This window comes from Zootoca vivipara, chromosome 1 (genome assembly GCF_963506605.1).
Source record: "Zootoca vivipara chromosome 1, rZooViv1.1, whole genome shotgun sequence".
Lineage (NCBI taxonomy): Eukaryota > Metazoa > Chordata > Lepidosauria > Squamata > Lacertidae > Zootoca > Zootoca vivipara.
The window spans coordinates 26,735,407-26,760,616 of record NC_083276.1 but is presented as its reverse complement, the minus strand read 5'-3'; the positions used below and the strand labels follow the sequence as shown (position 1 = coordinate 26,760,616).

The window sequence follows — 25,210 nt, the reverse complement described above, 5'->3', positions numbered from 1 at the left end:
AATGCATTTTTGTATGTTATTTTCATATAATGCGTACTTTTTGTAGACATTACTTGGCTGCAGAACTGCATCGCAAAATTCAGAGAAACAAGTTAAAATTACACAAAGAAAAAAGTTTAAAAAAGCACAAAATCATAAAAAATTCCATTGTAGCTGAGTCTTATCTACTCTGCTGAAGTTTTATGCTGAGCTTTCTATGCTGTTCTACTCCACTGTTTGCACGATATAGATAGATAGATAGATAGATAGATAGTTGATAGATAAGATGATAGATAGAGATAGATGGATGATAGAGATTCATTTTACTGTCATATTACTCCACCCACCTGAAAGCTTCGCTGAAAGACAACCTGAAAATACTTTAAATGTGTGTGTGTGTGTGTGTGTGTGTGTGTGTGTGTGTGTGTGTGTGTGTGTGTGTAATCAGCTTTACTCAGGTGCTGCTGGAAGCATGAGACAGAATTTCATCTGTGATGGCTACGTTCTCTGCTAGCCCGCAGCTGCAAAGTCTTAGTGCACTTTGAACTGAGACCAACTAACTCAAATGCTACAGCCAGGTGGATTTGTGGCTGGTTGATGGATGGAACCCAAAGTGAGCTATCAATGGCTCCTTCTCAACCCGAAGAGCAGTGTCAACTGGGATACTGTAGGGTTCTATCCTCTGCCCAGTGCTGTTTAACATTACTTGGCTGAAGGAGTCGTGGGGGTGCTTATGAAATTTACAGATGGCACCAACCCAGGTAGGCTAGCTACCGTTAATAGCTTAGAAGACAGAATTGAGGTTCAATGTGGTCTTGAACTGGGCCAAAACTAACAAAACAATTTTCAACAGATACAAATGCAAACTTATGCATTTGAGCAGGAAAATCTGATGCATAAATACAGGACGGGTGACACTTGGCTTGACAGCAGTATGTATATATAACAATGAGTTTGGCATTTTTAGCAGACCACAAGCTAAACAGAGGGCAGCAGTGTCATGTGGGCTAATGCTACTCTGGATTGCATCATCAATACTTGGAGTACTGTTTCCAGCTCACTTTGAGAAGGATATCAGCAAACTGTAGCCTGCCCATAGAATTGTGACAAAGTGGGCCTGGAGACCAAGTCCTATAAGGAATGATTGAATGTGCTGAATATGTTTAGCCAGGAAAAGAGATTATTAAGAGGTAATATGATAGCCATCTTCAAATATCTGAATGGCTGCCATGCAGATGACTGAACAAAATGGTTTTCTGTTGCTTCAAAATGTAGTACATTTTGTACTACACCTGGGGTGGGGAGCCATTGGCCTACAGGGCAATCATGGTCCACCAGGGGTGTGTGTGTCCAATTTGGCCCACCAGGCTGTTTCCGCCAAATCACGCTCACCTGCCCATCAGTTGACATCACTGGTGAAGTCAGTGCCGGGTGGCAGCGTTTAACCCTACATTGGGTGTGCAATCCTGTTTCTAGCAGGAGACAGGATCGTGCAACCTAGGCACCAGACTTTAATCTCCACTCAACAGTTGATGAGCAGAGATTAAAGATTGGCATGAGTTTGGGGATTTAGAAGCCTTTGCCAATCTCCTCCCTTGTCTCCTAAATCCTCAATCTCATGCCGATCTTGCTCCTGTGTTAAAGAGGGGAGAGACTTCAAAGAGATGTGAGTCTCTCCTCCCATTTAAGACTGGAGCAAGGTGAGGCCTTAAGAGGCCTTTGTGAGTTCTCCCTGGTCAAGTGACATGGGAGGGAGAAAGAAAGGAGCACAGGCAATGGATCGCCTCCTAAAGTGCTTGGCAACAATGCCCTTTGAAGCAGCGTCTTCCACCTTTAAAGGTTGGGGAGGCGGATGCTTCAGGGAGCCCCTTGCAGCTTTAAGGCAGACTGTCAAATACCTTTGCACCGTGTTCCTCGTTTAAAACCTCAGACATTGGGCTTAAACGGGAAGTCTTGCAGTCCCAACCACCTGTCATTCAAGTGATGCCATGTCGAAATGATGACATACAGTTGACAGCTGGGTGGTCCCACCCACCTGTCAATTTTGGCCCATTAATCCCATGCTGATAAGGATTTGACCCCTGAAGCCAAAAAGATTCCCTACATCTGACCTACAGCAATACAGTGGAACCTTGGTTTTTGAACATAATCCATTCCGGAAGTCCGTTTGACTTCTGAAACGTTCGAAAATCAAAGGGCTGTCGGCAAAGTCAATGGAGAGATAAAAGAAAAACACGCAGCGGAAGCCATTCGACTTCTGAGGCACGTTCGGAAATGGAAGCGTTCACTTCAGGCTTTTCGGCGTTCGGCTTCCAAAACGTTCGGCACCCGAGACATTCAAAAACCGAGGTTTGACTGTATGTTCAAATTAAAAGTGATCCTAAACATTAGGAAGAACTCCCTGATCTTATGAGTTGTTCAACAGGAGAGCCAGCTGTCTGGGATGGTGGCGGACTCTCCTTCTTCATTAACAGGAGTTCCAGCAGAGGCTGAATGGTCATGTACCAGATACCCTGGAGGAGTGGATTTCCTGCATTCGCAGAGGGGTGGGCCTAGGCGACAGTTGCAGTCCCTTCCAATTCTATACCTACCCTGGGAGGTATTTGCTTTCACAAAGGGGTAGGCTCTGGCTGTTCCATTTCTCCTTTTTCATGAAAAACAGAAAAGCATTCTGGAGGGAGAACATCCTTGCAGCTGGAAAAGATGATGAAGACCGAAGCCAGCTTGGCTCATCTCAGCCGCTATTATATCCATGCCTTGGTATTGCCATGAGGTGTCAGTAGGAGATTTTTTCAACATGCTCCACTTTCTTTCCTCCTACTCTCTTTCTGCACACACACTGTGCCTCTGGCTCCAAGAGGTCATCAGAACGTGAAACACCATCCAGGATGGGGTTCCCACCCACCCCCCACCTCTACTCTGCCTTCACCATCCCAGCGTCCCACCTGCAGAGAGGAGAGGACAGTGCAAGGTTCCTTGAAAGCCATTACGCTAATTAACTTCCAGCTGACACAAGAAGCGCCTCTAATCAAGCCAACTTCCGAGTCATTAATCAGGTTTAAAGCAATAGGAACAGTGAGTTATGGCTCCAACGGCGACTTATCCCAAAGCCTTGAAGGTCTGAGACTCACATGGCGGGTGTGCAAGGAGGCCAGGCCAGGAGGCAAAATTATGCGAGGTATTTGATACAGGGTAGAGCCTGGCATGCTCCACTTTCCTATTATTTTATATAACAAATATTTAAAATTCTTCAGATTCCCCCCCCCCCTGAAATAGCTAAGGAGATTGAGAGCAAATCAGGCTGATATTTCCTGACAGCTGCAACCAATCACTGGACTCATGGCTTTGAAGTGTTTTTCTTCCTCCTCCTGAGCCATGGCTCAGGCATGGTTGAATTAACCTTGTGCTGTGCCTTTAAGGACAACCTGCACCCACTTAACTATTTATGTTCCGTCATACGGTGACCTATGACCCACCATCCAGAATGCTTGAAGGAACAGTCAGCCTTATGCCTAGTGGATGAATAATAGAATCATAGAGTTGGAAGGGATCTAGAGCAGGCATCCCCAAACTGTGGCCCTCCAGATGTTTTGGCCTACAACTCCCATGATCCCTAGCTAACAGGACCAGTGGTCAGGGATGATGGGAATTGTAGTCCAAAACATCTGGAGGGCCGAAGTTTGGGGGTGTCTGATCTAGAGGGTCCTCTAGTCCAACCCCCTGAAAGGCAGGAATCTCAGCTAATGCATCCATGACCGATGGTCACCCAACCTCTGCTTAAAAACCTCCAAGGAAGGAGGGTCCACAACCTCCCGAAGGCGGCCATTCCATGTTGACATTGTAATTTTAGTGCCAGCAATTAGACTCTTTGCAACTAGAAAAAAAAATCCAAATTGGACTGGGTTGTGTGTTGACTTTTCTCCCCCCCCCCCCCAATTTGATTTGGTCTCTGCTAGAATCATTAATCACCCTTGAGAATAGGTTGCAATCCAAGATTAGCCATGATTTAACATTTAAAAATTAGTTATCCATTTAAAAAAAAAATACAGCATCCTAATAACAGCTTCTACTGTATGCCCCTAATTACTCTTTATGTGACTTTTCTCAAGGACCATATATAAAATATTCTCCCAATTATTTCTTTCTATCTCGTCATAAATTAGGTCTATCTATCAAGTAAAGCCATTAGATTTCCTAATGGAACTCGGGATTTAGATTCAAACACTGGCCATAGAAGGACTTACTGTCCCCACCCCCCAAGTCCGATTCAATTAAAAAAACATTTGCAATGTTTATTGGAAATTGTAGCGGGAAATGAGAAAATATTTTAGTTGATGACGAGAATGAGATGGGAACGAGATGAACGTAAAGAGCAATTATGGAACTGACAAATGCCTATAACTCTTAACCATGTATATACATCTCAGCCCTCTGCAAAAGACTTTGACATTTTTCTTCCCGTCTCCTTAAAAATCTGGCAAAGGCAGATAATATCTTTGAGCTCAGACTTTTCACTGCTCCACTGCAATTTTAAAATGCCAGCCAACATAAATTATATAAAACAAAAACACACACAACAAAAATGGATTTGTACTTGAAATCTGACCTTCACAGGCAATGGGAAGATTTGGAAAATGATAGCTTGCTTGGATGTTTCAGTTCTCTTCTTTTCTTTTCTCTCTCTCCCCCCCCTTCTTCGAGGGGAAAAGATATTTAAAAACATGTCCCTACTCAGAGAGAACTCGCTGAATACTTACCTCGGGGAAAATCATTACAACAAACCTATGATCATGGAAGGGTTCTTATCTTATGAAAAACAACACACACACACACACACACCACAAATGAGTTCACCGTGTACTTCTGTGCATAATTATCTGCTCATATCACAGAAATATAGTACAATGTGTGGACTTGCAGCAATATAATTATAATCTCTGATTTACCCAGAACCTTCAATCTCCAAAGGGTTTATGCACACCTTAAAAGAAGCCCTACCCAGCGACTGTGCCAAACCGGTGCTTTATTGGTGACAAGCATTTCCTATGTGTTGTTTGAGTCCCTCATGAATAGGCGCCTGTAGTTTTCGGCTTTCTTTCCTTTCGCCACCCACTCACATTATTTTTCGGATAAATTGGCCGCATCATTTGTCTGTGAGTTTTGCTTTCCACAAATGCTTTCACACTGACACAATTGGCCTGGACCTCCAACCTGTCCCTGTACAAAGACACAGTCACTTGCTCATCGATACTGAGTCCTTGCATTTTGGGTCTGCTCTTCCGTCCTGTTCCCTCTTCCGGCACTTTGTTCATGCTTGGGATTTTATTTGCTGCTTCCCTTCTCTTCCCTTGTATTGTGGTCTCAAGCGGCCAACTAAAACGCTTGAAGGCAGGGCTTGCTAAACCTGTGGAGCCAGGAGGCACACCTTTGGAATTATGAGAACGGGCCATGGGCGCCAGTCATAACATGGCTGCTGTAGGTGGTGCATCACAACACGAAGTGGCTGCCGCATCTGAAAGAGAAGGTAAAAGAGACAGGACCTCAACATGGCACAGCCATCAGACATCCCTATCAATGGAGCGGAGGGGAAGGGGTGAGATTCTGACACCCATTGAAACATGGGCATGTTTAAGGGGGCATGCTCAGTGTAGCAGACCCCTAAAAAATGCAAACAATCACCGAGCAGGAAACGTAAAGAGTCTCTTATGCACTGTGCCTTTTTTAAAACTCCCGTGGGCACCACTGGAGGTACTAGAAGGCTTGATGAGACCCACAGGTGCCGTGTTGGTGACCTGCTTTAAAGAAAGGAACCAGAGCCAAGTGCCAAGGACCCAGTAGCGGAGAAAGGTGGGGGCAGTGGGCGTGGTCCGCCCTGGGTGCCAACCCTGAGGGGGGTGACATCATCGTGGGCGGTGTCCCCCTTGGGACACTCCCCGCCGGTGGTGCACCCCCCTGTGATGCATGCCGCTGCCGGCGCACCCCTGTGAACGGCTAGCCCCACCCCTGTGGGCCGCTCCGGGTACTGGAGCAGCTAGCTCCGCCTCTGCAAGGACCTCCACATGAGGTCCTGGAGAGCTGGTGACAGTTGAGGTAGATGGACTAGGCAGAGTGATGCAAAGCAACTCCTAACCCACAGTTTGAAGCCCAGGGTGCCATGAGAGTGCCTGGTTCAGCTTCAATTACATGTAGATGTGCAGTGCCCCTCATTTTCCAAGTCAGCCTTTCCTCCTATTAACCATTGCTTCTGGGGATTGGAGGCATTATGGATGAGTCGGAGAGGTGCAGACTTTGTCATTCCGAGAGAGCCCATTTTGGCTCTCTGCTGCTCAGTGCTAATTTATGCTCCCCCTTCTCACATGGGCAGAGGCTAGGTAGCAACAATTTAGCCCTCAACCTCTGTCAGCATAACTGTTGTACAAGCACAAGACCTACACAGGCAACCCCCAATTTGTGTGGGGGTTGCGTTCTGGGTCATCACACATGTCAGCGGAGTATGCCTAAGCCTGCCCCATCCCACCCCCTTCCAGGTCTGGAAATGGCACATGCTTTGAACGTGTGCAAAATGGTTGTTCCCTGTACTGAGAGGTGAGGTTGTGGTCCTCATGACCGCCTCACAAATGAAAGGTTCCCTGGTTTTAAAACAAGCAGAAACATTGTGCTCCTCTTCTTTGGCAGCTGGGGATAGCTCTGTTGACAGAGCACAAGACTCTTAATCTCAAGGTCATGGGTTTGAGCCCCACTTTGGGCAAATGATTCCTGCACTGTAGGGGGTTGGATGACCCCCCCCCCATGGTACCTTCCAACTCTACAATTCTACAGTTCCATGATTCTATGAATGCACATTGGTCTTGGGTAGCAGTGCCAGAAAAGCAAGGAGGAATGAGCTTCAGAGTCCTGCGCTCTAGCTGGCTGCTGTCCCCCACAGCAATGTTGGTAGCTTCACATGGCAGGCACCTTTTCCCATCTCCTCCTTGACCCTTGCGCTTGGTGTCTTCTTCCCAGGGAAAAAAAATCTTCTCTCCACCCTCCCAATACAGGAGCTGTTTAACAGTCTGGAGACACTCAAGCAGAGTTTGGGGCAGGAAACGAGGAGAAAATCCCATATCCTTCAGGAATTGCCGAGCGGCGGCAGGATATGTGTAATAACACAAACTGGAGGGTGGCCAAGACCTCCAGGCTAAATCCCAGACTTTACTAAGAGAGAGCCAGGAGACCCGATGGCCGGGACCTTTTGTTGCAGCTTGTCTGGAAGACAGTTAAATGCTCCATAAAAGATGAGTAAAATGCTGAATCCCCTAGAAACTCTTGAAGGGATTAGGAATGAGCTCCTGTAGCAAGGGTCAAATGTTCATTTTAAAAAAACAACCACCCAACATTTTATTCTTTCTATTACACTCTCTTTCCTGTATTCTGTGCAGCAGCAAAGAGAATACTGCAAAATAAAATAATTATAAATGATAATAGCAATGAAAACCTGCACCTCATCTGCAACCACCCAGCCCTTGCTGCTTTCGTCAGTTTAGCCCCTTGGTTGTCATTGTTCGTTTCCTTGCATTTTCCTCAAGAACAAGTGAATAATGATGGTTTTGCTTACCTTGCAAGATCTTAAAGGATTAGTCACAGGCAGGCAGTTAAAAGTCTCACTTTATTGACCCTGTCTGTTCAACATGTTATTTATAGGAGGGAAAGAAACAAGTAAAGACAGCTGAAACCTGGTTTCCCATGCGGAGGTCATGAACTGGTTGGATGCAGAGATGTGATGGGAGGAACCAGCTGAGGAGCCACCAAAGAAAGAAGGCTCAGAGCCCGGGGAGTGGTGGTGGGACAATGATGTGTGGTCAGAGGGAGAAGACTGGGGAAAGGAGGTTTGGAAGCTGAGGAGGTAACAGGGCTTAGTAAGCTGGGAGAGTCTGTGGCAGAAGGAAGCCCAGACTCAGAGGCAGAAGTTGTAGAACCCCTTGCACAGGAGTTTCATTTAGCTATCTTGGCTAGCAGACTTCACTAGTTAAAACCCAGAATTTCCCCTTCCCGGTCTGTCAAGGAAGAGAAATGTGCTGAGTTTTAGTCTGTCAAATGACAACAATTCCATTAATGACTCTACGTGGCTCCCTGGATATGTGAATACAGTAACTTATATATAAAGCCATAAACTTTATATATAGAAAGCCATAAAAAGACGTCGAAAAGAAGATTGCTATTTATAGTGGCAAGTGGTTTTCTCTCAGAGGAACACAAGACCATATTACTGCTAGCTAAAGTATACTGTTAAAGCTAAACCTTTATCTAATGTTTAATTTAATTATATTTGAATGAATATTATATTTTTAAACACTGTGAAGAACACCCATTCTCCTGCCTGCCTGCCTTCCTCTGGTTTAGGTGAGCACATGTAAACACACTGTTAGTCTCAGTTCTAAATCCCTTTGAACCAAGTGAAACCTACACTGAGTAGATCGCTTAGGATCCTCCTGTTTTCATTGATAGAGTTAAGCACATGCTTAGCTCTCTTGTCTTCCAACCAAGGGCAGTTAAAAAATATGCTTGTTTTGTGCCCAACGCTTGTAGGGTTTTTCAACATCAGATTTGTTGCATTTAATCTCATAACTGTCAGGAACATTAGCAGAGGGAAGCTTAATATGTCTGGGGCGGGGATTTAATTAACAATTTTTCTTCCTTGCATCCTGGCCCAGGAGAATTTTATCTTAAAGCCTGGATCTAGTGGGAAAGTGTTCCACGATGTGTCTACCACATTGCAAGGCCATTGATGGACAAACAAGACTAGATTTGCCTCAAAGACTCTAGATGGTATTTAACAAGTCTGAAGAAAACCTCATTAGAAAGTGGTTTTAATTAGCAAATACAGTGTTAAAAGGGGGAGGAGTAGTCCCATCAGTTAATGTGTGCTATGCTTTGGATCTGAAGTGTAACAACACCCCCTGACTACGGGAGAGTGCTGCCTTTCTCAGTGTGTACAAATACAAGGCCTTCGTCTTGAAAACATTCCCTCACAAAGTATCTCACTTCAATGGGGCTACGTGCAGGCAAATGTTTGGAAGAGCTGTGCCAGAGAACACAGGATGGAGGGGGTTAAAGTGGTGCTCAAGCAACAGAATAGAAAGTGTGACATTCACTGTAAATAATGCCAGGTTTCTTCACAATTCCTTAAGGGCACCTCTAAAGATAGAAACTATTTCAGGAACACATAATAGCAGCATGAATTAAGGCAGAATTTCCCAGCGTTGCCTGACTTTTGTTTACTTTCTATTTAAATGTACAGTGTGTTTTATTTGAAGCTACTATTTTTAATCTCATGGAAATTGAGATTGAGTGAACAGGATGCCCCACAGCAAGCAAACAGCCTCCCTCCTCCCCGCACCAAAAAAACAGATTGTAGACAGAAATAGGCCTGGTCTACACATGCAGCAAAAAGAGGAGGTACTGTGGATTGCAGCATCAAAGTGTGTGTGTGTGTGTGTGTGTGTGTGTGTGTGTGTGTGTGTGTGTGTGTGATTACATTTTAAAATGCTCCTGTACACACACAGAGACACACAAAAAAACCTCTGTGAATAAACAGCAAGCAAGCAGTGAAAAGGGCTATTTTAAGTCTGTTTTTGTCCCAATGATACAGTGAAGTAGTTAGGCTGTGTATACATCACACAATTAAAGCACACCATTTCCCACATAGAATCCTGAAAACTGCAGTTTCCCCCTCAACAAAGCTATAATTTTCAGCACCCTTAGCAAACTACAGTTCCCAGGATGCTTGGGTTGAAGTTATGTGCTTTAAATGTATGGTGAGCATGCAGCCTAGATCCTGGACTTAATGGTCTTTTGGATGACGATGTGTGAAGCACATTATTAACATTTCTCTTCTCTTCTCGCTTCCCACCATTCCATGCTGCACAACTGGTTTTGTATTTTTCTGTGGTGAACCACCCTGTGAGCTTCGGATGAAGGGGGTATATTAACTAACTAACTAACTAACTAACTAACTAACTAACTAACTAACTAACTAACTAACTGCTGTATATTCCGGCGTATAAGACGACTGGGCTTATAAGACGACCCCCAACTTTCCCAGTTAAAATATAGAGTTTGGGATAAACTCACCATATAACAAATACGACCTGGCGTATAAGACGACCCCTGACTTTTGAGAAGATTTTCCTGGGTTAAAAAGTAGTCTTATATGCAGGAATATACAGCAACTAACCAACTAACAACTGATATGTTAACAACAGTTACCCATCTTGATTTATTTTTAAAAAAATGAAATACTCTGGGCATATGCAGTTTCACATTTCAAGAGTTACTGAAATCCTAGCACCATTACGACTCCAGCAATAAAATGGCAAAATGCTTTTGTCACTGTGATGCTAAACACATTTTCTTGGGAATAAGTACCATGTTACTGTAGAGAAGAATAGATATTTAATAGTAGTAGTAGCATCATCTATAACGAGGGCAGTGGTAGCAAACGGGCCTGACATTAACACTCAGCATGTGTAAAGGAAAAGGTAAAGGACCCCTGGATGGTTACAGTAAGTCCAGTCAAACTTGGCTATGGGGTGCGGTGCTCTTCTCGCTTCAGGCCGAGGGAGCTGGCCTTTGTCCTCAGAAAGCTTTTTGGGTCATGTGGTCACCATGACTAAACTGCTTTTGGTGCAAAGGAACACCATGACAGAAACCAGAGCACACAGAAACACCATTTACCTTCTTGCCACAGCGGTACCTATTTGTCTACTTGCACTGGCGTGCTTTCGAACTGCTAGGTTGGCAGGAGCTGGGACAGAGCAATGGGAGCTCACCCCATCGCAGGGATTCAAACCACCAACCTTACAACTGGCAAACGCAAGAGGCTTGGTGGTTTAGATCACAGCGCCACTCACGTCCCCTAGCATATATAAATCGGGGCTAATGGCAGCCAACACAAAATCCCATTTTCTGAGGTGAATAAAATGTTTCACATGTGAAGGCTGAGGTTGCTTCATTCACAGTCCCCCATTGTTTCTGTGTGAGAAACAGAGGCAGTCTGAGGAAAAGAAGATGGCGGCAGGCTGCAAAAGCCATCTTTGGTGGTGCTTTGCTTCACAGTATGCTCACCCCTTGTAAAATGTACTTTTGGATGAGGAAAGAAAGTTACAAGGGACCCCTCCCTGCCTGGTAAGCAAAGGAGGACTTGGGTCTTTCAAATTTCAGCGGCGCCCAGTGCTAGGCAAAAATTCAGCGTTCCCCCACCTCTTGCCTTCTGCTCAGCGTATGCCAGTTGTGTTGCCCTAGATCTGCCTCTGTGGGGGTGGAGAGCAGAGCAGAGGAACCACCGAGGAAAGAGGGGAAAGTGGGACTGGCTGGGGAGTGGAAGGGAGATGGAGAAAGCAGTGGGATACCCAGGGTGGGATGAGTAGCTCCCTCACATACTAAGGAGAGTTTTCGGAGGAGGCCATGGTTTAATAGTATGTAGAATAGGTCTGGGAAAGACCCACTTCTGGAGAACTACTGCCAGTTGGTTATAGACAATACCGGGCTAGGTGGACTATTTTCTGTTCATCTACCTCATTAAAGTTATAGAAAGTTATAGAAAGTCGTAGTATCATAGAGCTGGAAGGGACCATGAGGGTCTTTTTCTCCAGCGTGGGGCTTGAACCCACCACTCTGGGACTCTGAGATTAAGAGTCTCACGCTCTGTCGACTGAACTATCCAAGTGGCGTACTATAAACTGCTGTGGTAAATTTAAACTGGCAAGTGAGAGTACAATACACCAAGTGCCAAGTGGTTAAAATGAGAGGTTTCCACCAATTGACGTAGAAAAATGCAATTTGCCTAATGGCAAGTCAGCTAATTGCTTCCAAGCCAATTTCAAAACCTCTGAAACCACCCTATGTGGGTCCATCTAGGAGCAGACAAGCACAACCGACATATCACAATATATCGCCCACTCGCCTACCTATGAATCAGAAGCCAGAGTCAGCCGGATAACTTTCGTGAAGCTGTTTCCACTTGAAGAAGCATTTGATTTGTTTGCTAGGCTGCTCCATCCATCTGCACACTAACCCAGCTAACTTGATTTGAGAGCACTGGTGGGTGCAGGGCATTTGGTATATGGAGAACGTAAATGCCTGACCAGACCATGAACCATCCTGATGTTTCTATTAGCAGGGTTTAAAATCCTAAGAATTCTACCACTCCAGATGTGCAAATGCATAAATATGGCCATACTGCTTTAGCAGCGTTTAGGCTGTCAGTAATAACGGCCCGGAGCAAAAGAAATACGAAACGAGCTCAACACGCCCAGGGCGACTTTGGACTTACTTGCATTTTTCAGAAACAGCTGCCCGTAGTAAACTACTTTCCGAGTGGAGGGGAGTAACATAGGCAGCTTGTGATATGAAGCAGGAGGTTTACAGGGAGGCGCAAATTTCACCAAGTGCACACAAGATTAACCTGGTGCACTAGCAGAAGCCACGGCAAGAACTCGTAATAGTGCAACAGGGTTTCCCCTCATCTTTTGCCCCTGTGCCTCCCCCAAATCCACTCTGAAGTATTTGCGGGGGGGGGGGACAAAATGGGGGAGAGAGAGGGGAGATTGTTCACTTTAGCAAGTAGTAACACTTGTGCTGACAGAATAGTCAGAATAGTCAGTGACATTGATTTCCACCCTATATATCCCTAATGCAGCTATTAGGCCTCCCCCCCCCTGGATTTATCTGATTGACAACCTTTTAAAAATCGATCTTGTTACTCTTCTCAACAATTCTCTGACGTAGGCCACTGTCATTTCCCATCTAGTTATGGAACTAATAGATCAAAGTCTGTTTGTCCCAGGACAGATATCATCATACCGTCTCAGGGCGGTTCACAGAATAAAATCAAGATATAAAACCACATAATAAAAATAAAAACAGCCACACAATAGGTCCCGTCCCCCCACCAAAGGAACCAGCATTCTACCCAGTCGACAACATGACACACTTAAGAGAGGGAATCATGTGATGTATGCTACATCCATAAAATTATGATGGCTGAAGTTTTCTGGTATGAGCTCTTGGCCGTTTATGAGCAATCGAATTGCAAAACCTGTGAGGGAACACTGTGTTCCAGCTGATATATTCATTCTGCTGTGGTGGTTGTGCAACAGTCTCGAAGGAAGAATGGTGCATGCCCCTTTTCTGCACCAGGATAGACTGCAATGTGAGCTGGGGTTTCTGCATAAGCAGTTGATGGTGCACAGGCCTGGTTTGGACGATTCCACATCCTTTTTAAAACATCATGTGCAGGCCTTGTTCATCCTACAGGCTCTTTTCATGGGGGAAGGGAAGAGGTACGTGCGTCTCGTTCACTGCGCTGCTAACAGCACTGTCCTGGGTCAGTGTGTGAACCGGGGCTCTGTCTTTTTATGTTTTCTAACTAAAACCTCTATATTGCCATATGGATTCCACAAAGTCGCCCTCAGAGAGCTGTGTTGGAATCTGGAACAGAGAGATAGTGTATGTTTTGATGGTTTTACAGATCTTTTCCCAAAACTAACATAGTTCAAATCATCACCAATATCTGTGCAGCCAGACTAAGGGAGGGATCAATCTCTTTGTGGGAGGAGGTCATGCCGTGTTCCTGAAAAGGCATCCTGAGGGGAAGGAGAATGAAACAAAGACTTCAAAAATGCTTTGATTTCACACCCTGATGCAATCGTTGCTTGAGAAATATTAGTCAAACTACGTTTCCCACTGCAAAATCTTGAACAGGTTATAGCAGTTTTTGAACAAATGTGTTTAGTACTGGATTTTGCAAATGGAGTGGCCAGATTGAATGCAGTAATTTTAAAATCTGGTGCTTTAAATATGCCTGTTTGACTCACAGTTTCTTTTGCAAGTGTTTCAGTTCCAGGAAGAAGAAAAATGATGTCCCCTTTAAAGTTCTATCCAGTACAGCTCAGCATCTATAAAGAAGGCTTTCATTTTACAAAATACTTGATAATGATTAAGGTGTTCATTCTCTCACCTAACCTATGAGATAGTTCACTACACTCCTTTCTAGGTAAGGAACAGAAAATTAAGAGTTTCAGCAATATCACAGAGCGCATGATCCTAGAGTGAACCATTTCAGATTTGAATGCACTTCTGTGCATAGCTGCCAAGTTTTCCCTTTTCTCGCGAGGAAGCCTATTCAGCATAAGGGAAAATCCCTTTAAAAAAGGGATAACTTGGCAGCTATGCTTCTGTGTAACCCAGCCTCCAGGTGGGCTCCAGAGCTTCAATTCTAGTTGTGGATATTTTTGGATACAGTATTTTTGGTCTGGATTGGAGAGACAGCAGCAGAGGTGAGGATTCAAGGGTGTGTTTAGAAGGTGGTCCTCACTTATGCAATTTTTGCTTATGCAAAGAGGGCCTCAGAATGTAACCCCTGCGTAAGTGGGGGGAGGATGTCTGTATATCATGGAGCAAGGTAGGCCTATAGCACTTCTGGGCACATGCCGTTTCTTTGTTATCCTTTTTAGTTATTACATTTTCATCCCAAAGGAGCCCGTGATATGGGAAGCATTCAAAACATGGAATCCCTACCTGCAGTGTGAAGGGTTACAGGCTTGAAATATTTCTACACATACAGGTAGAAATAATGAAATTATTGGCGATAATGAAATGTCTAAGGCTGTGCACAGCACCCACGGTTATTGCTTCAAGGCCAGTGTCGGGGATAGGCACCTGCTGAGACCCACACTTCAAAGGGGTGGAGGGGCACATTTTCTTGGCTCAGTTCCTCTTCTTCCTGAGGAATTGGAACAGCAACTCTGCTTCCTCAGTGCGCTATCTCTCTCTCTCTCTGTGCAGACTGGGCACAAAGGAAAAGGAAGAGTGGGCAGTCAGCCATTGGAGAGGTGGAGAACTCGATCAGAACACCTTGTCCATGTTCCCACCCACCCTGGGGAAACCCTGGAGCCAGCACTGCATTCTTTGAGTATTTCTTCAAAATGGTTTTGCTATTTATGGATTTTGCTATTAGGATGGTGATGATGGGGAGGTCCTCCTCCTGTCAATCCCTCGTTCAGTACAACTTTATTTTCAAATTGTTGCTCCATTTGCCCTCCACTCTAGTCTGCTTAAGGCTGGGGGAACAATTGTAGCACTCAGCAGATTGGAACAAACAACATACTTAACGTCCACCCGTGGGATGATCTTCAAAATTAATCAGCACATGATCTAATGCTAAGTCTTTTGACAATGTGGCTTTTAATTTTAGGAAATAACAAGAAGTTTCAAGATCCACTTGTAAAGACACGACTAGAAATTGCTGGGTGGTTGTTTTAGCAAGCTCCATAGCAAATCAGCCTCGGAAACTGATCTCATTGCTCATATGAGAGAAAGCTGAAGGGCTGCTTTCTTTGCGACCTTCACAAGCACAGCATTCCTGATCAGAATCAGCCGAGGACGTCAAAGAGAAAACAAGAGTGCAGCAGAAGAACGTTTGAGGATTAAATACTGTGTGCCGGCAATTCTGGCGCTAATATAATAAAAGCTATGAAGACGACTGAAACTTGGGTCTTTATTGCAAGATAGATATAATTTTGATGACTGCTATCGCTGCAGCTTCCAAAGTTCTGGGGCAGTATGCAAGTGATACTGAGAATGAGTCTATTTATGGAGGAAAAGTACTAGACTTTTGACCTTATTCAATTAATATCAATAAATAAATTCTCTTTAAAAAACCCAAGTGCTAGAAAGCAGCAAGTGTGTTCACAGACACCATGACAGCATTACAAAAGTAACTTTGAACAGAGCATCCTTTTTGTCATTCTCACAGCCAGCTTTTCCTACACAAGTATTTATTTCATAATTTGTGGAGTCTGAGATTGGGAGAGTAAGGCAGTGGTCAGAGGAAGGTCACTGATTCCAATGCATCTGCACCTTGGCTTGGAGTAGCCCTCCATTCATGGAAATGGGCCTTTTTTACTTCCCTTCCCTTTCCAGCCCCCCCCCCTCAATGCTCTAGGGGGTCGGGAAACCATCTGGAAGCAAAGACATATGGTGAAGAAGGACTCGTTTCCAAAAACGAAGGGCCAACTCTTGTGCAAGCAGAAATACTTTCTGTATGCACCTCACCCTTGGATCCATGTATGTATGTATTTAATTTGTATAGCAACCTTCATTCGAAGATTCCTGGGCAGTTCACAGCATAAAAACATAAAATAAGAACACAAAATACATCATCAAAACAAAACAAACCTATAACCCCCATTATACTGAAACCTATGTGAATTAAAATATGGCCATTTTTACTACTGTATTAATAAACTGTCCATCTCCACAGCTTTGAATAAGTGACAATAATTTTATTCCATCAGAACTGCACACTTTGATGTCATCGTTCTGTTTACATATTATGTTTCTCAAACTTTATATTTTTCTACCCTTTCCTTGTTTTAGTAAGATACGTATCTACTTATCTCCTCACTTTTGTTGCTTCCGTTATATGGTTGGGGACATTCTCAGCTCACTTTTGCGCAAAAGATTCCAACATTGCAGGGGGGTGGACTAAATGACCCTCATGGTCCCTTCCAGCTACAATTCTATGATTCTGCAGGTTCTTAAGTATCATATAATACTAAACAATGTGTTTTAACAAAGAACAGGCGAATCTCCTGATGTTATGTAAGTCTTTCCTAGAATATGCATTTTTGTACATATTACTTGGCTGGAGATTATTTGGAGTCTTTTGCTGCGTTATGGAAAAGTTATCCATGAAGTACCACTGAAAGAGAACTTGTGAGAGAATTAATATGCAGTGCTTGTGGCTGTGTTCTTCCTATGGCTGATGCGATAGGCTTGGTGTGTGTCTTTCTCCAAAGCTAATCTCTGAGGTATTCCTCTTGGCTTGCATGTGACTGAAGGCAAACTTTTACCTACATGCGCTCCATTCATCAGCCTTCTTGACAGAAGCTGAAATTGGTATCCCAGTTTCAGGAGGCTTCTGAGACCAGGGTTTGGCAGACAAAGAAGGAATCCATCTTGAAATGTCCTGGGTAGTTTTGCAGCTGCTGAAATACAGTAAACACTCCCTACTGTGTGTGAGCAGAGCAGGATGCCCAGCGGTTCCAGGACAAGAAAAATAATCAGCCCCTAGGAATCAGCACCTATGGACACCGGGCTTCTTCAGGTGTTCCTGTCTTACTGAACAGGAACATGGGAGCAGGGATGCATGAAGTGGCCTGCCCTGTACCTTTAACACACACAACTGCACACACAAAGGCTCTGTCAGTACGGACAGTCACACTGTTCACATAAAGGCTTGGGAGACTGACACATCCCCATGCACAGGTGCAGGAGTAAAAAAACTCTCTCTCTCTGTGTGTGTGTGTGTTGAGAGAGGAGAAGAGATGTTTAGATTTATCAGCAGATCCCTTTTTATAACCCCTGTTTCAAAATGAAGCAAGAGGCATTTGGCAGATAAAACTTAAAAGCCCATTCAGATTGATGAATGGGAATCTTATTCATAGAATCATAGAATCATAGAGTAGGAAGAGACCACAAGGGCCATCCAGTCCAACCCCCTGCCGAGCAGGAAACACCACCAAAGCATTCTTGACATATGCCTGCCAGGCCTCTGCTTAAAGACCTCCAAAGAAGGAGACTCTACCACACTCCTTGGTAGTAAATTCCACTGCCGAACAGCTCTTACTGTCAGGAAGTTCTTCCTAATGTTTAGGTGGAATCTTCTTTCTTGAAGTTTGAATCCATTGCTCCGTGTCCGCTTCTCTGGAGCAGCAGAAAACAACCTTTCTCCCTCCTCTATATGACATCATTTGATATATTTGAACATGGCTATCATATCACCCCTTAACCTTCTCTTCTCCAGGCTAAACATACCCAGCTCCCTAAGCCGTTCCTCATAAGGCATCGTTTCCAGGCCTTTGACCATTTTGGTTGCCCTCTTCTGGACACGTTCCAGCTTGTCAGTATCCTTCTTGAAGGATACTTCAAGCAAATGTTGAGAACATAGGAAGCTGTGTTCTACCAAGTGAGAACACTGGTCAATCTAGCTCTGTATTGTCCACACTGACAGGCAGCAACTCTCTAGAGTTTCAAGGAGATATTCCCAGCCCTACTTGCAGATGCCAGTGCTCTCAAGGCACATTTATAAGGACTCAGACTTGAACATTAAAACCAAGTGCATTTCACAGATCAGAGCCAAGATATGGGCAATAAACCAAGAATCACGGAGGCAGGTAAAGGAGAAGGGGAAGTTTTATTAGAAACATCAAGAAAGGGAATATCTGATTTCATCAATAGAGACCACAGTATATGGCTGAATTATTGTACACTGTAATTTTCAGAGTTAAGGTGACATTTCAAAAAAACTTAATAAAGAGGTATTGGGAAGGATGTGGCTATTAGAAATTGCTTTTTTTTAAAAAAAAGGTTCGGTACTCATATAAACCAACCTCCTCTGCCAAAGGTTCTTAACCTGTTTATTCAATTACAGGTGTCTCCAGGAAGACATTGTACATTTGTACCACAAAATTAGATACTGTGAGTCTGCTTCTCCTCTGCCATGTAGGATATAAAATATTTCATTACATTATTGGAGATTTTAGGTTTAGCAAAACAAAATTATTATTATGCTTAATTACAGAAGTGGTTCATAACAAGTAGTTAACGAATTTCCTCCAGTTCTGGGGAAATTTGGGTTAGGCTGCACTCTCCATTGAGCTTGGATCAACAAACATAGTAGTCCCAAACAGAATCAAATGCAGCATGTAATCTGAATTCACCTCAAAGTGGAGGAAATTCAGGTCATTGTTTCAGATATAAACGATTTCTATTATTAAGCACAATAACGTAATCATTGCATAATGCATCATTTGAGGCACCTTTGTTGTAAAATGCTATTATGCCTGTACAGCTCTAAATTATGTTATAAAACATGTTATTTACACACCAAGCAATTTCTATTAACCATTACCTGATTGTGTTTATGTTCTATCTATATATTGTTCAACCAAAAATCCATCGCCTCTTTGAACTTAAAACATATTAAGTTATATAACAAAACTCACGGAAAGGCAAAGGTTTGGGATGGACTGAAGCAAAGCAATAGGGACAGCACTTCATACCACAAGATTCTTTGGCATTTTACATTCAGGTTTCACTTGCTTCGTTTTAGACGCACAGTCGAGATGTTGTTTACAGTCACTATTTGGCATCTGTTGGACCAAGGAATCTGCACTGCTTTGGTAAATACAGCTGCAGTCAGAACTGGGGGGAAAAGTGCCACAGAGCCGAGTTTCCAACAGTGTAACTGCACATTCCGAAGTTGCTTTAGTACCTCTCTTCTTGTGTTCGCAGTTTTGTTCCGTTCACCGTCATGCTGATAGCACCTTTTTTAGTTGCATTTGAATCTGAAGGAAATGTACTTTTGGTGTGTGCTGCAGAAGAAAGGAGGGGAGGGGAAGCAATCACCTATTCGCTGAAAGATTCGACATTGGGGGGGGGTGTCCTAGAAAAAACAGACTGTTCTAAACAGAGAGGGCCTGTCCAGTTACCCATAGAGTGGTAACACTCCATTTAGAATGATTCAATGCACTGTAGGTGAGACTGTCTCTGAAAACTATTTGAATGCTTTGGTTAGTGCAAAATACAGTGGTTAGATTGCTTACTGGCATCAGGTGATCCATGTGACGGTCACCTCCAGGCTTGATTATTGTAACTCGCTCTACACGGGGCTGCTCTTGAAGCTGATCCAGAAACTCCAGCGGGTGCAGAATGCCGCGGCGAGGCTCCTTACGGGGTCCCGGCCGCGGGATCACATTCATCCAGTGCTTTACCAGATGCACTGGCTCCCGGTGGAGTACAGGATCAGGTTTAAGGTGCTGGTTTTGACTTTTAAAGCCCTTGTACCTATGGGACCGCCTCTCCTGGTATGCCCCGCGGAGGACCTTAAGGTCCACAAACAACAATATTCTGGAGATCCCAAGCCATAAGGTGGCTAGATTGGCGTCAACTAGACCCAGGGCCTTTTCAGTATTGGCTCCAACTTGTGGAACGCTCTTTCACAGGAGACCAGGGCTCTGCGGGATTTGTCATCTTTCCGCAGGGCCTGCAAGACAGAGCTGTTCTGCTGCACCTTTGGGTTGGATTCAGTCTGACCCCTGTATTTTAAATTTTAATATTGCATTTTAATCTGTATTTTAATTAATTGTTTTCTTTTCTTTTATGTCTTATTGTAATTTTATTGGTGTTAGACGCCCTGAGCCCGGTTTTGACTGGGGAGGGCGGGGTATAAATATTATTATTATTTTATTTTTATTATTATTAGGTGAACCAAAGATGGAAAATAGGTGATTTAATGATTTTTCTCTTAGAGATAATGGTTTGACAATCTTCTAGATAGTTGCTCTTCCACGCAAGGAAGCCACTCCAATCCTGCCAAGGCTTCCACTTTTGCTGACATCCGTCATCACTTCCCATGCTGTTCTGGAGGATCCCCCCAGCCTTTCAGAGCAGCCTTTCAGGGGGCTGCAGTGAAAATAAGGGGTCACCTCCACACCTTCTACTACAAGGAATATCATCCTGTGAGCAGACTTCTGCACATGCGAACTTTGGAGACAAGGCAACTGATATTGCGATTTGGAATGCATCCTGTCCCCACAGAATTAATGGCAAAACTCAAATCGTAAATTTGATTTTTAATGAGGTAGCAGTACAGGCCTGGCTTAGCTGAAGGATTAAATATAGACCTCTTAAGCAGATTTGTGTATCTATGTGAGCCTGCTGGTGTCATCGTGTCCAGCAAGAATGTTTGAGAGGCATCTAGAATGCTCCCAGCAGAAGCAAGGCAGAGGAGTGTGGTCATTGTGTGGGTGGAGAACTGGCTGTGTTGCTGAGTGACTGCTTAGACTGCTCTATGCCCTTTAGACTGTGGCCCAGGGAGGGGGGGGGGAGATGAAAGGACAGGAAAGGAAGGCACTGCTACCACCAGCACCTCAAAGAAATGGCATCTTACTGCCATTGCTTCCTGCTCTGGAGAACAAGGCTTGTCACAGGAAAGCAGTGGTTCAGAGAAGCTCCTTAAATGTTAAAAGTCAGTGAGCCAGGTTACAGTTCTCACAAAATGATTTACCCTTGGGTGTAGCCTGAGCCTGATACAAGGATGACAGCTCTGCAATATAAAGAGAAGCTAAGAAGAGCTTCTAGTTCACTAGTTTTAACCACCTATAACATCCAGCTTTCCGGGGACTCGTGTTGCTGTGTCTGTGGGAAAGCATGAGTGCTTCAGGCTTAGACCAGCTTGGCTGCTTCAAAGGGTCACTGGCATAGGAAACATTCTGCAAAATGTCCTACCAGGAATCACATTGGCTTGTCGGCAGCTGTGCAAGCCCAGCCACATGTAAGGTAGAATCATAGAGTTGGAAGAGACCACAAGGGCCATCCAGTCCAACCCCATGCCAAGCAGGTAGTACTGAACAGTATTGGTTGTCAGTAGCTGCTGGCCGCTGTCCCATGTAGCCTCCCAATACCTTCCAGATCTGGCCTGGCTCCCCACATCCAAGCTGGCTCTTCCTGCTCAGGAAGGTATAGAAAGTACTTCTCTCTGTGGCTGAGACTTATTTGAGCAACAACAATCTACCTGAGCTAGGATGTCTTGCATCTCTGGCCTTGTTCTTTGGTTCTGACTCCTGGCTTGCTTTCCACTTCTGTTTTCCGGCCTGCCCTCTGAGCCTGATTCCTCTTCCAGTACTGGCTCCCAGTTCCCAGCTATCGACCTTCACTAGATTGCTGCCTATAGCCCAGCCCCTTGAAGGTTTTCACCCGGCTCACACAGATTCACTGATTTTTTTTTCTCCAAGTGATTCTAGCTCCCGCTTCCTCTCCTCAAGTGAGAACAGTTTATAGGGTATGGGTCTTCATATTCCTATGGGATATAGGTAGGCCAGCGTGTAAGGAGGCTTAATTTGGGCTTTCCTAATGAGGCGTAAATTGCTACAGATTGACGGATAATTGCTCCTGAGGAGCTGGAATCCCACTTCAGCTGTGATTGGGTATTGGAAATCAACTGCTCTGTGCCAGGGTGTGGGGAGGGAGACCAGCTATATAAATGCAATTTGATCTATTGCAGAAAGGGAGAATAAGATCCAATTCACCCTCTATGGGCCAAACAAGTTTGCTACTTGTCAACCGTGTGTCTCCTAGAAAATTCATGCAATGCGTTTCAGGTAAGTTGCTTCAACATGTGGCAGATAGGACCCAAGGAGCTAATCCTGACTTGAGAGCCCTGCTGGATCAGACCAAAGGCCCTTCTAAACCAGCATCCTATTCTCACAATGGCCAACCAGATGCATGTGGGAAGCCTGGAAGGAGGGCCTGAGTACAATAGCATTCTCCTCACTTGTGATTCCCAGCAGCTGGTATTGAGAAGCATCATACCTCTGACAGTGGAAGCAGAATGTAGCCACTGATGAGTGTGCCAAATCTTCTTTTAAAGCCGCCTAGCATCACTACATCTTGTAGAATTCCACAGACTAACTATGAACTGTGGGAGGAAGTACTTTCTTTCATCTATCTGGAATCTCTTCACATTCACTTTCACTGGATGGCCCCAGTATTACACGTGAGAGCGGGGGAAATGTCTTCTGTCTATTTACCTTCTCCACACTAAGCATAATTTTATACTCCTCTATCCTTATATAGACACCCCTTTACTTGGCTTTTTTCTTCACAGGCGAGGTGCTTTTCGGTGCTAATCTGCCACACGTTTACAGACATGTATTTCCTGTTCATTTCTTATTGCGTTTACTGGGGAAACATGCAGTGGACAAGCCACACATAATGCTATGTAAGGTATGAAAGAACTAATTCTTGAAGACCAGCTGGGCTTGGATCTGTCAAGAGTTGCAAAAAGCACTGTTGTGTTCTGACTGAATAGGAAAGAAAGTTTTGCCTGGATAGCTCAGCTGGCTAGAGCAGAGCTTTTCAAACTGTGTGTCAGCTGTGTCACATTGGCTGCAGTGTGTAGGTGTGTCACACAAATCCTACCCGCTCTCCTCGGGGGGGGGGGCTGGAAAGGGGTTATTTTAACCTCCAGTTTGCTACTAAAACATGACATTACTGTGTCATGAAATGATGCATGTCTAAAAAAGTGTGTCACCAACATGAAAAGTTTGGAAAGCTCTGAGCTAGAGGATGGTGCTGATAATGCCAAGGTTGCAAAAGTTTGATCCCCATATGGGACAGCTGCCTATTCCTGCATTGCAGGGGGTTGCACTAGATGATCCTCAGGGTCCCTTCCAACTCTACAATTCTGTGATTCTACGAAATGTTGCTAAATATAATCACAATGGATTTCCTAGGATCCTTTTCCATTCAAAACTCAGGTTGATAGAAGTAGAAGGAAATGCTAATTCAGAGATACTGGTAAAACTTCCACCAATTCTCAAATTTTCATTTGCTGTCACTATGAGAGAGATGTTAAACTGTATTTTGAATCCTTATTATCCAATTAAATAGGACCTACTGCAATGGTGTTGGCTGTCTCAGAGTAACATGTAGATAAACAATGTAATAAAAACAGGAGCAATGTCATACTGATTGCCTGCGCTCGGAGGCACGGTCATGAACTTATATGATGCTATCATTTTGTCAAGCAGCAATGAAGAATGCAAAAGCCAAGGTGACCTTGCAGCCACCTTTTTGTTTTTTAAATCAAATGAGAAGCTAGTTAAGATGTCTGAGCCCTGGGCCAAGGTCTGGAAGAGGAAACCCTGGGGGTGGGGGTGGGGGGTGGGGCTTATACAGAAATAATCTATATCCTATAAAATACACTGCATAGGGATGTTTCTCTCATCTTCCTTTTATTGTTTAGACTGATCTGTAAAATAGTGAAAGCTTATCTCCCACATATGTAATGAACCAGTCAGCTGTATCTCTGCTTATATTGTATATGTGGATGAGCCATGGATTTTTATGGCTGTTGCCTTGACAATCTGTGAAGATTTAGCAGCCAGGTAAGAAAAATAACATTGAAAAGGGTGTCCACTAAAGAGACTGTTCAATACTACTTCAAGTACAGTGGTACCTAGGTTGTGGAGTGTCTCGGAAGCCGAACGTTTCGGTTTCTGAATGCTCAAAACCCAGAAGAAAAAGCTTCTGTTTTCGAACGCGCCTCAGAAGCCAAATAGCTTCTGCTGAGGTTTTTTTCAATTTTCTCCACTGACTTTGCAGACCGCCCATTGCACCTCAAGTTTTCGAACGTTTCAGAAGTTGAACGGTCCTCCGGAATGGAATACGTTCGACAACTAAGGTACCACTGCACAACCTTGTCTATTTGGAAATAATGACAGAGGTGATGGGACCGTGGTAAAATCAAAAGGAAGAATGCGGAACAGGGATAATAGTGCATCCAGAGATTTGGGAACTGTCACTTTGCAGATGGGAAACACTGAAGTCCCCCCCCCCCCCAATTGCATAATAAAAAGTAAGAGCAACAGTCAGATTTACTACCCCTGAAAAGGGAGACTGTACTTATGGCTGTCAGCATGGGTCCTTCATTCATTATACCTACCTTATTTATCTAATTCTTTCTGAACACTGTGTATGTTAATGAATTCCACAGGTTAATTCTGAACTATGTGAAGCACTTTCTTTTGTTTGTTTTAAAGCTGATGTATGCAAAATAAGTTCCTTGCAGCACTTTAAAAAATAACAGATTTATTGCAGCAAAAAAGGACCCGCTTGATCAGAATTAGAAAGCATTAACTAGTTTCATCCTGGGTTGCAACTTTGCTTTGCCAGGCAAGCACAAGCCACAGTTCCCAGCTTTGGTAAAATGGCAGTTTACCTTAAAGCAGGATAGGAGGAAGGGTATCAACACACCTGAGGGGAAGAGACAACGTGAAGCCCATGGCTCCAAAATAACTCAATCTCATAGTGCCAAACCATAGTTCAGTGCTACTGAATGCCTGAACCATCCTACAGTCTATTGGAGCTGGTAGGTAAGTTGTTCTAGATTAGAAGGTGATCTGTAAGCAAGGGCAGTTCTCCACCGCCAGAAGAGAGAGAGCTCTGCCAGCGGCCACTTGGGACGCATCACTCTGTTCCAGCTAACACCTAGAAATGAATTATCAATTAATTGCGTTGATGTTTTATATTGGTCCCTTCCCATTATGTGTTTTTCTTATTGCGAAGCTGTTGGTGGGTTTGCATATGGAGATTTTATAGACATCACCCCCTACAGTTCATTCTCATC

At 44.1% G+C, this 25,210-nt stretch overlaps 1 protein-coding gene across 5 annotated transcripts in view; it reads right to left on the bottom strand.

Annotated features, from left to right (window-relative positions):
* Nucleotides 1-18,195: 18,195 nt before the first annotated feature.
* Nucleotides 18,196-25,210, bottom strand: part of CEP128 (centrosomal protein 128) — a 181,036-nt gene continuing 174,021 nt past the window's right edge. For all 5 annotated transcript variants that reach the window (XM_035107853.2, XM_035107862.2, XM_060272451.1 and 2 more), the window contains one exon: nucleotides 18,196-19,394. In XM_035107853.2, the coding sequence (XP_034963744.2) occupies nucleotides 19,288-19,394 (107 nt within the window). In that variant the 3' untranslated portion in view covers nucleotides 18,196-19,287. The remainder of the gene's footprint in view (nucleotides 19,395-25,210) is intronic.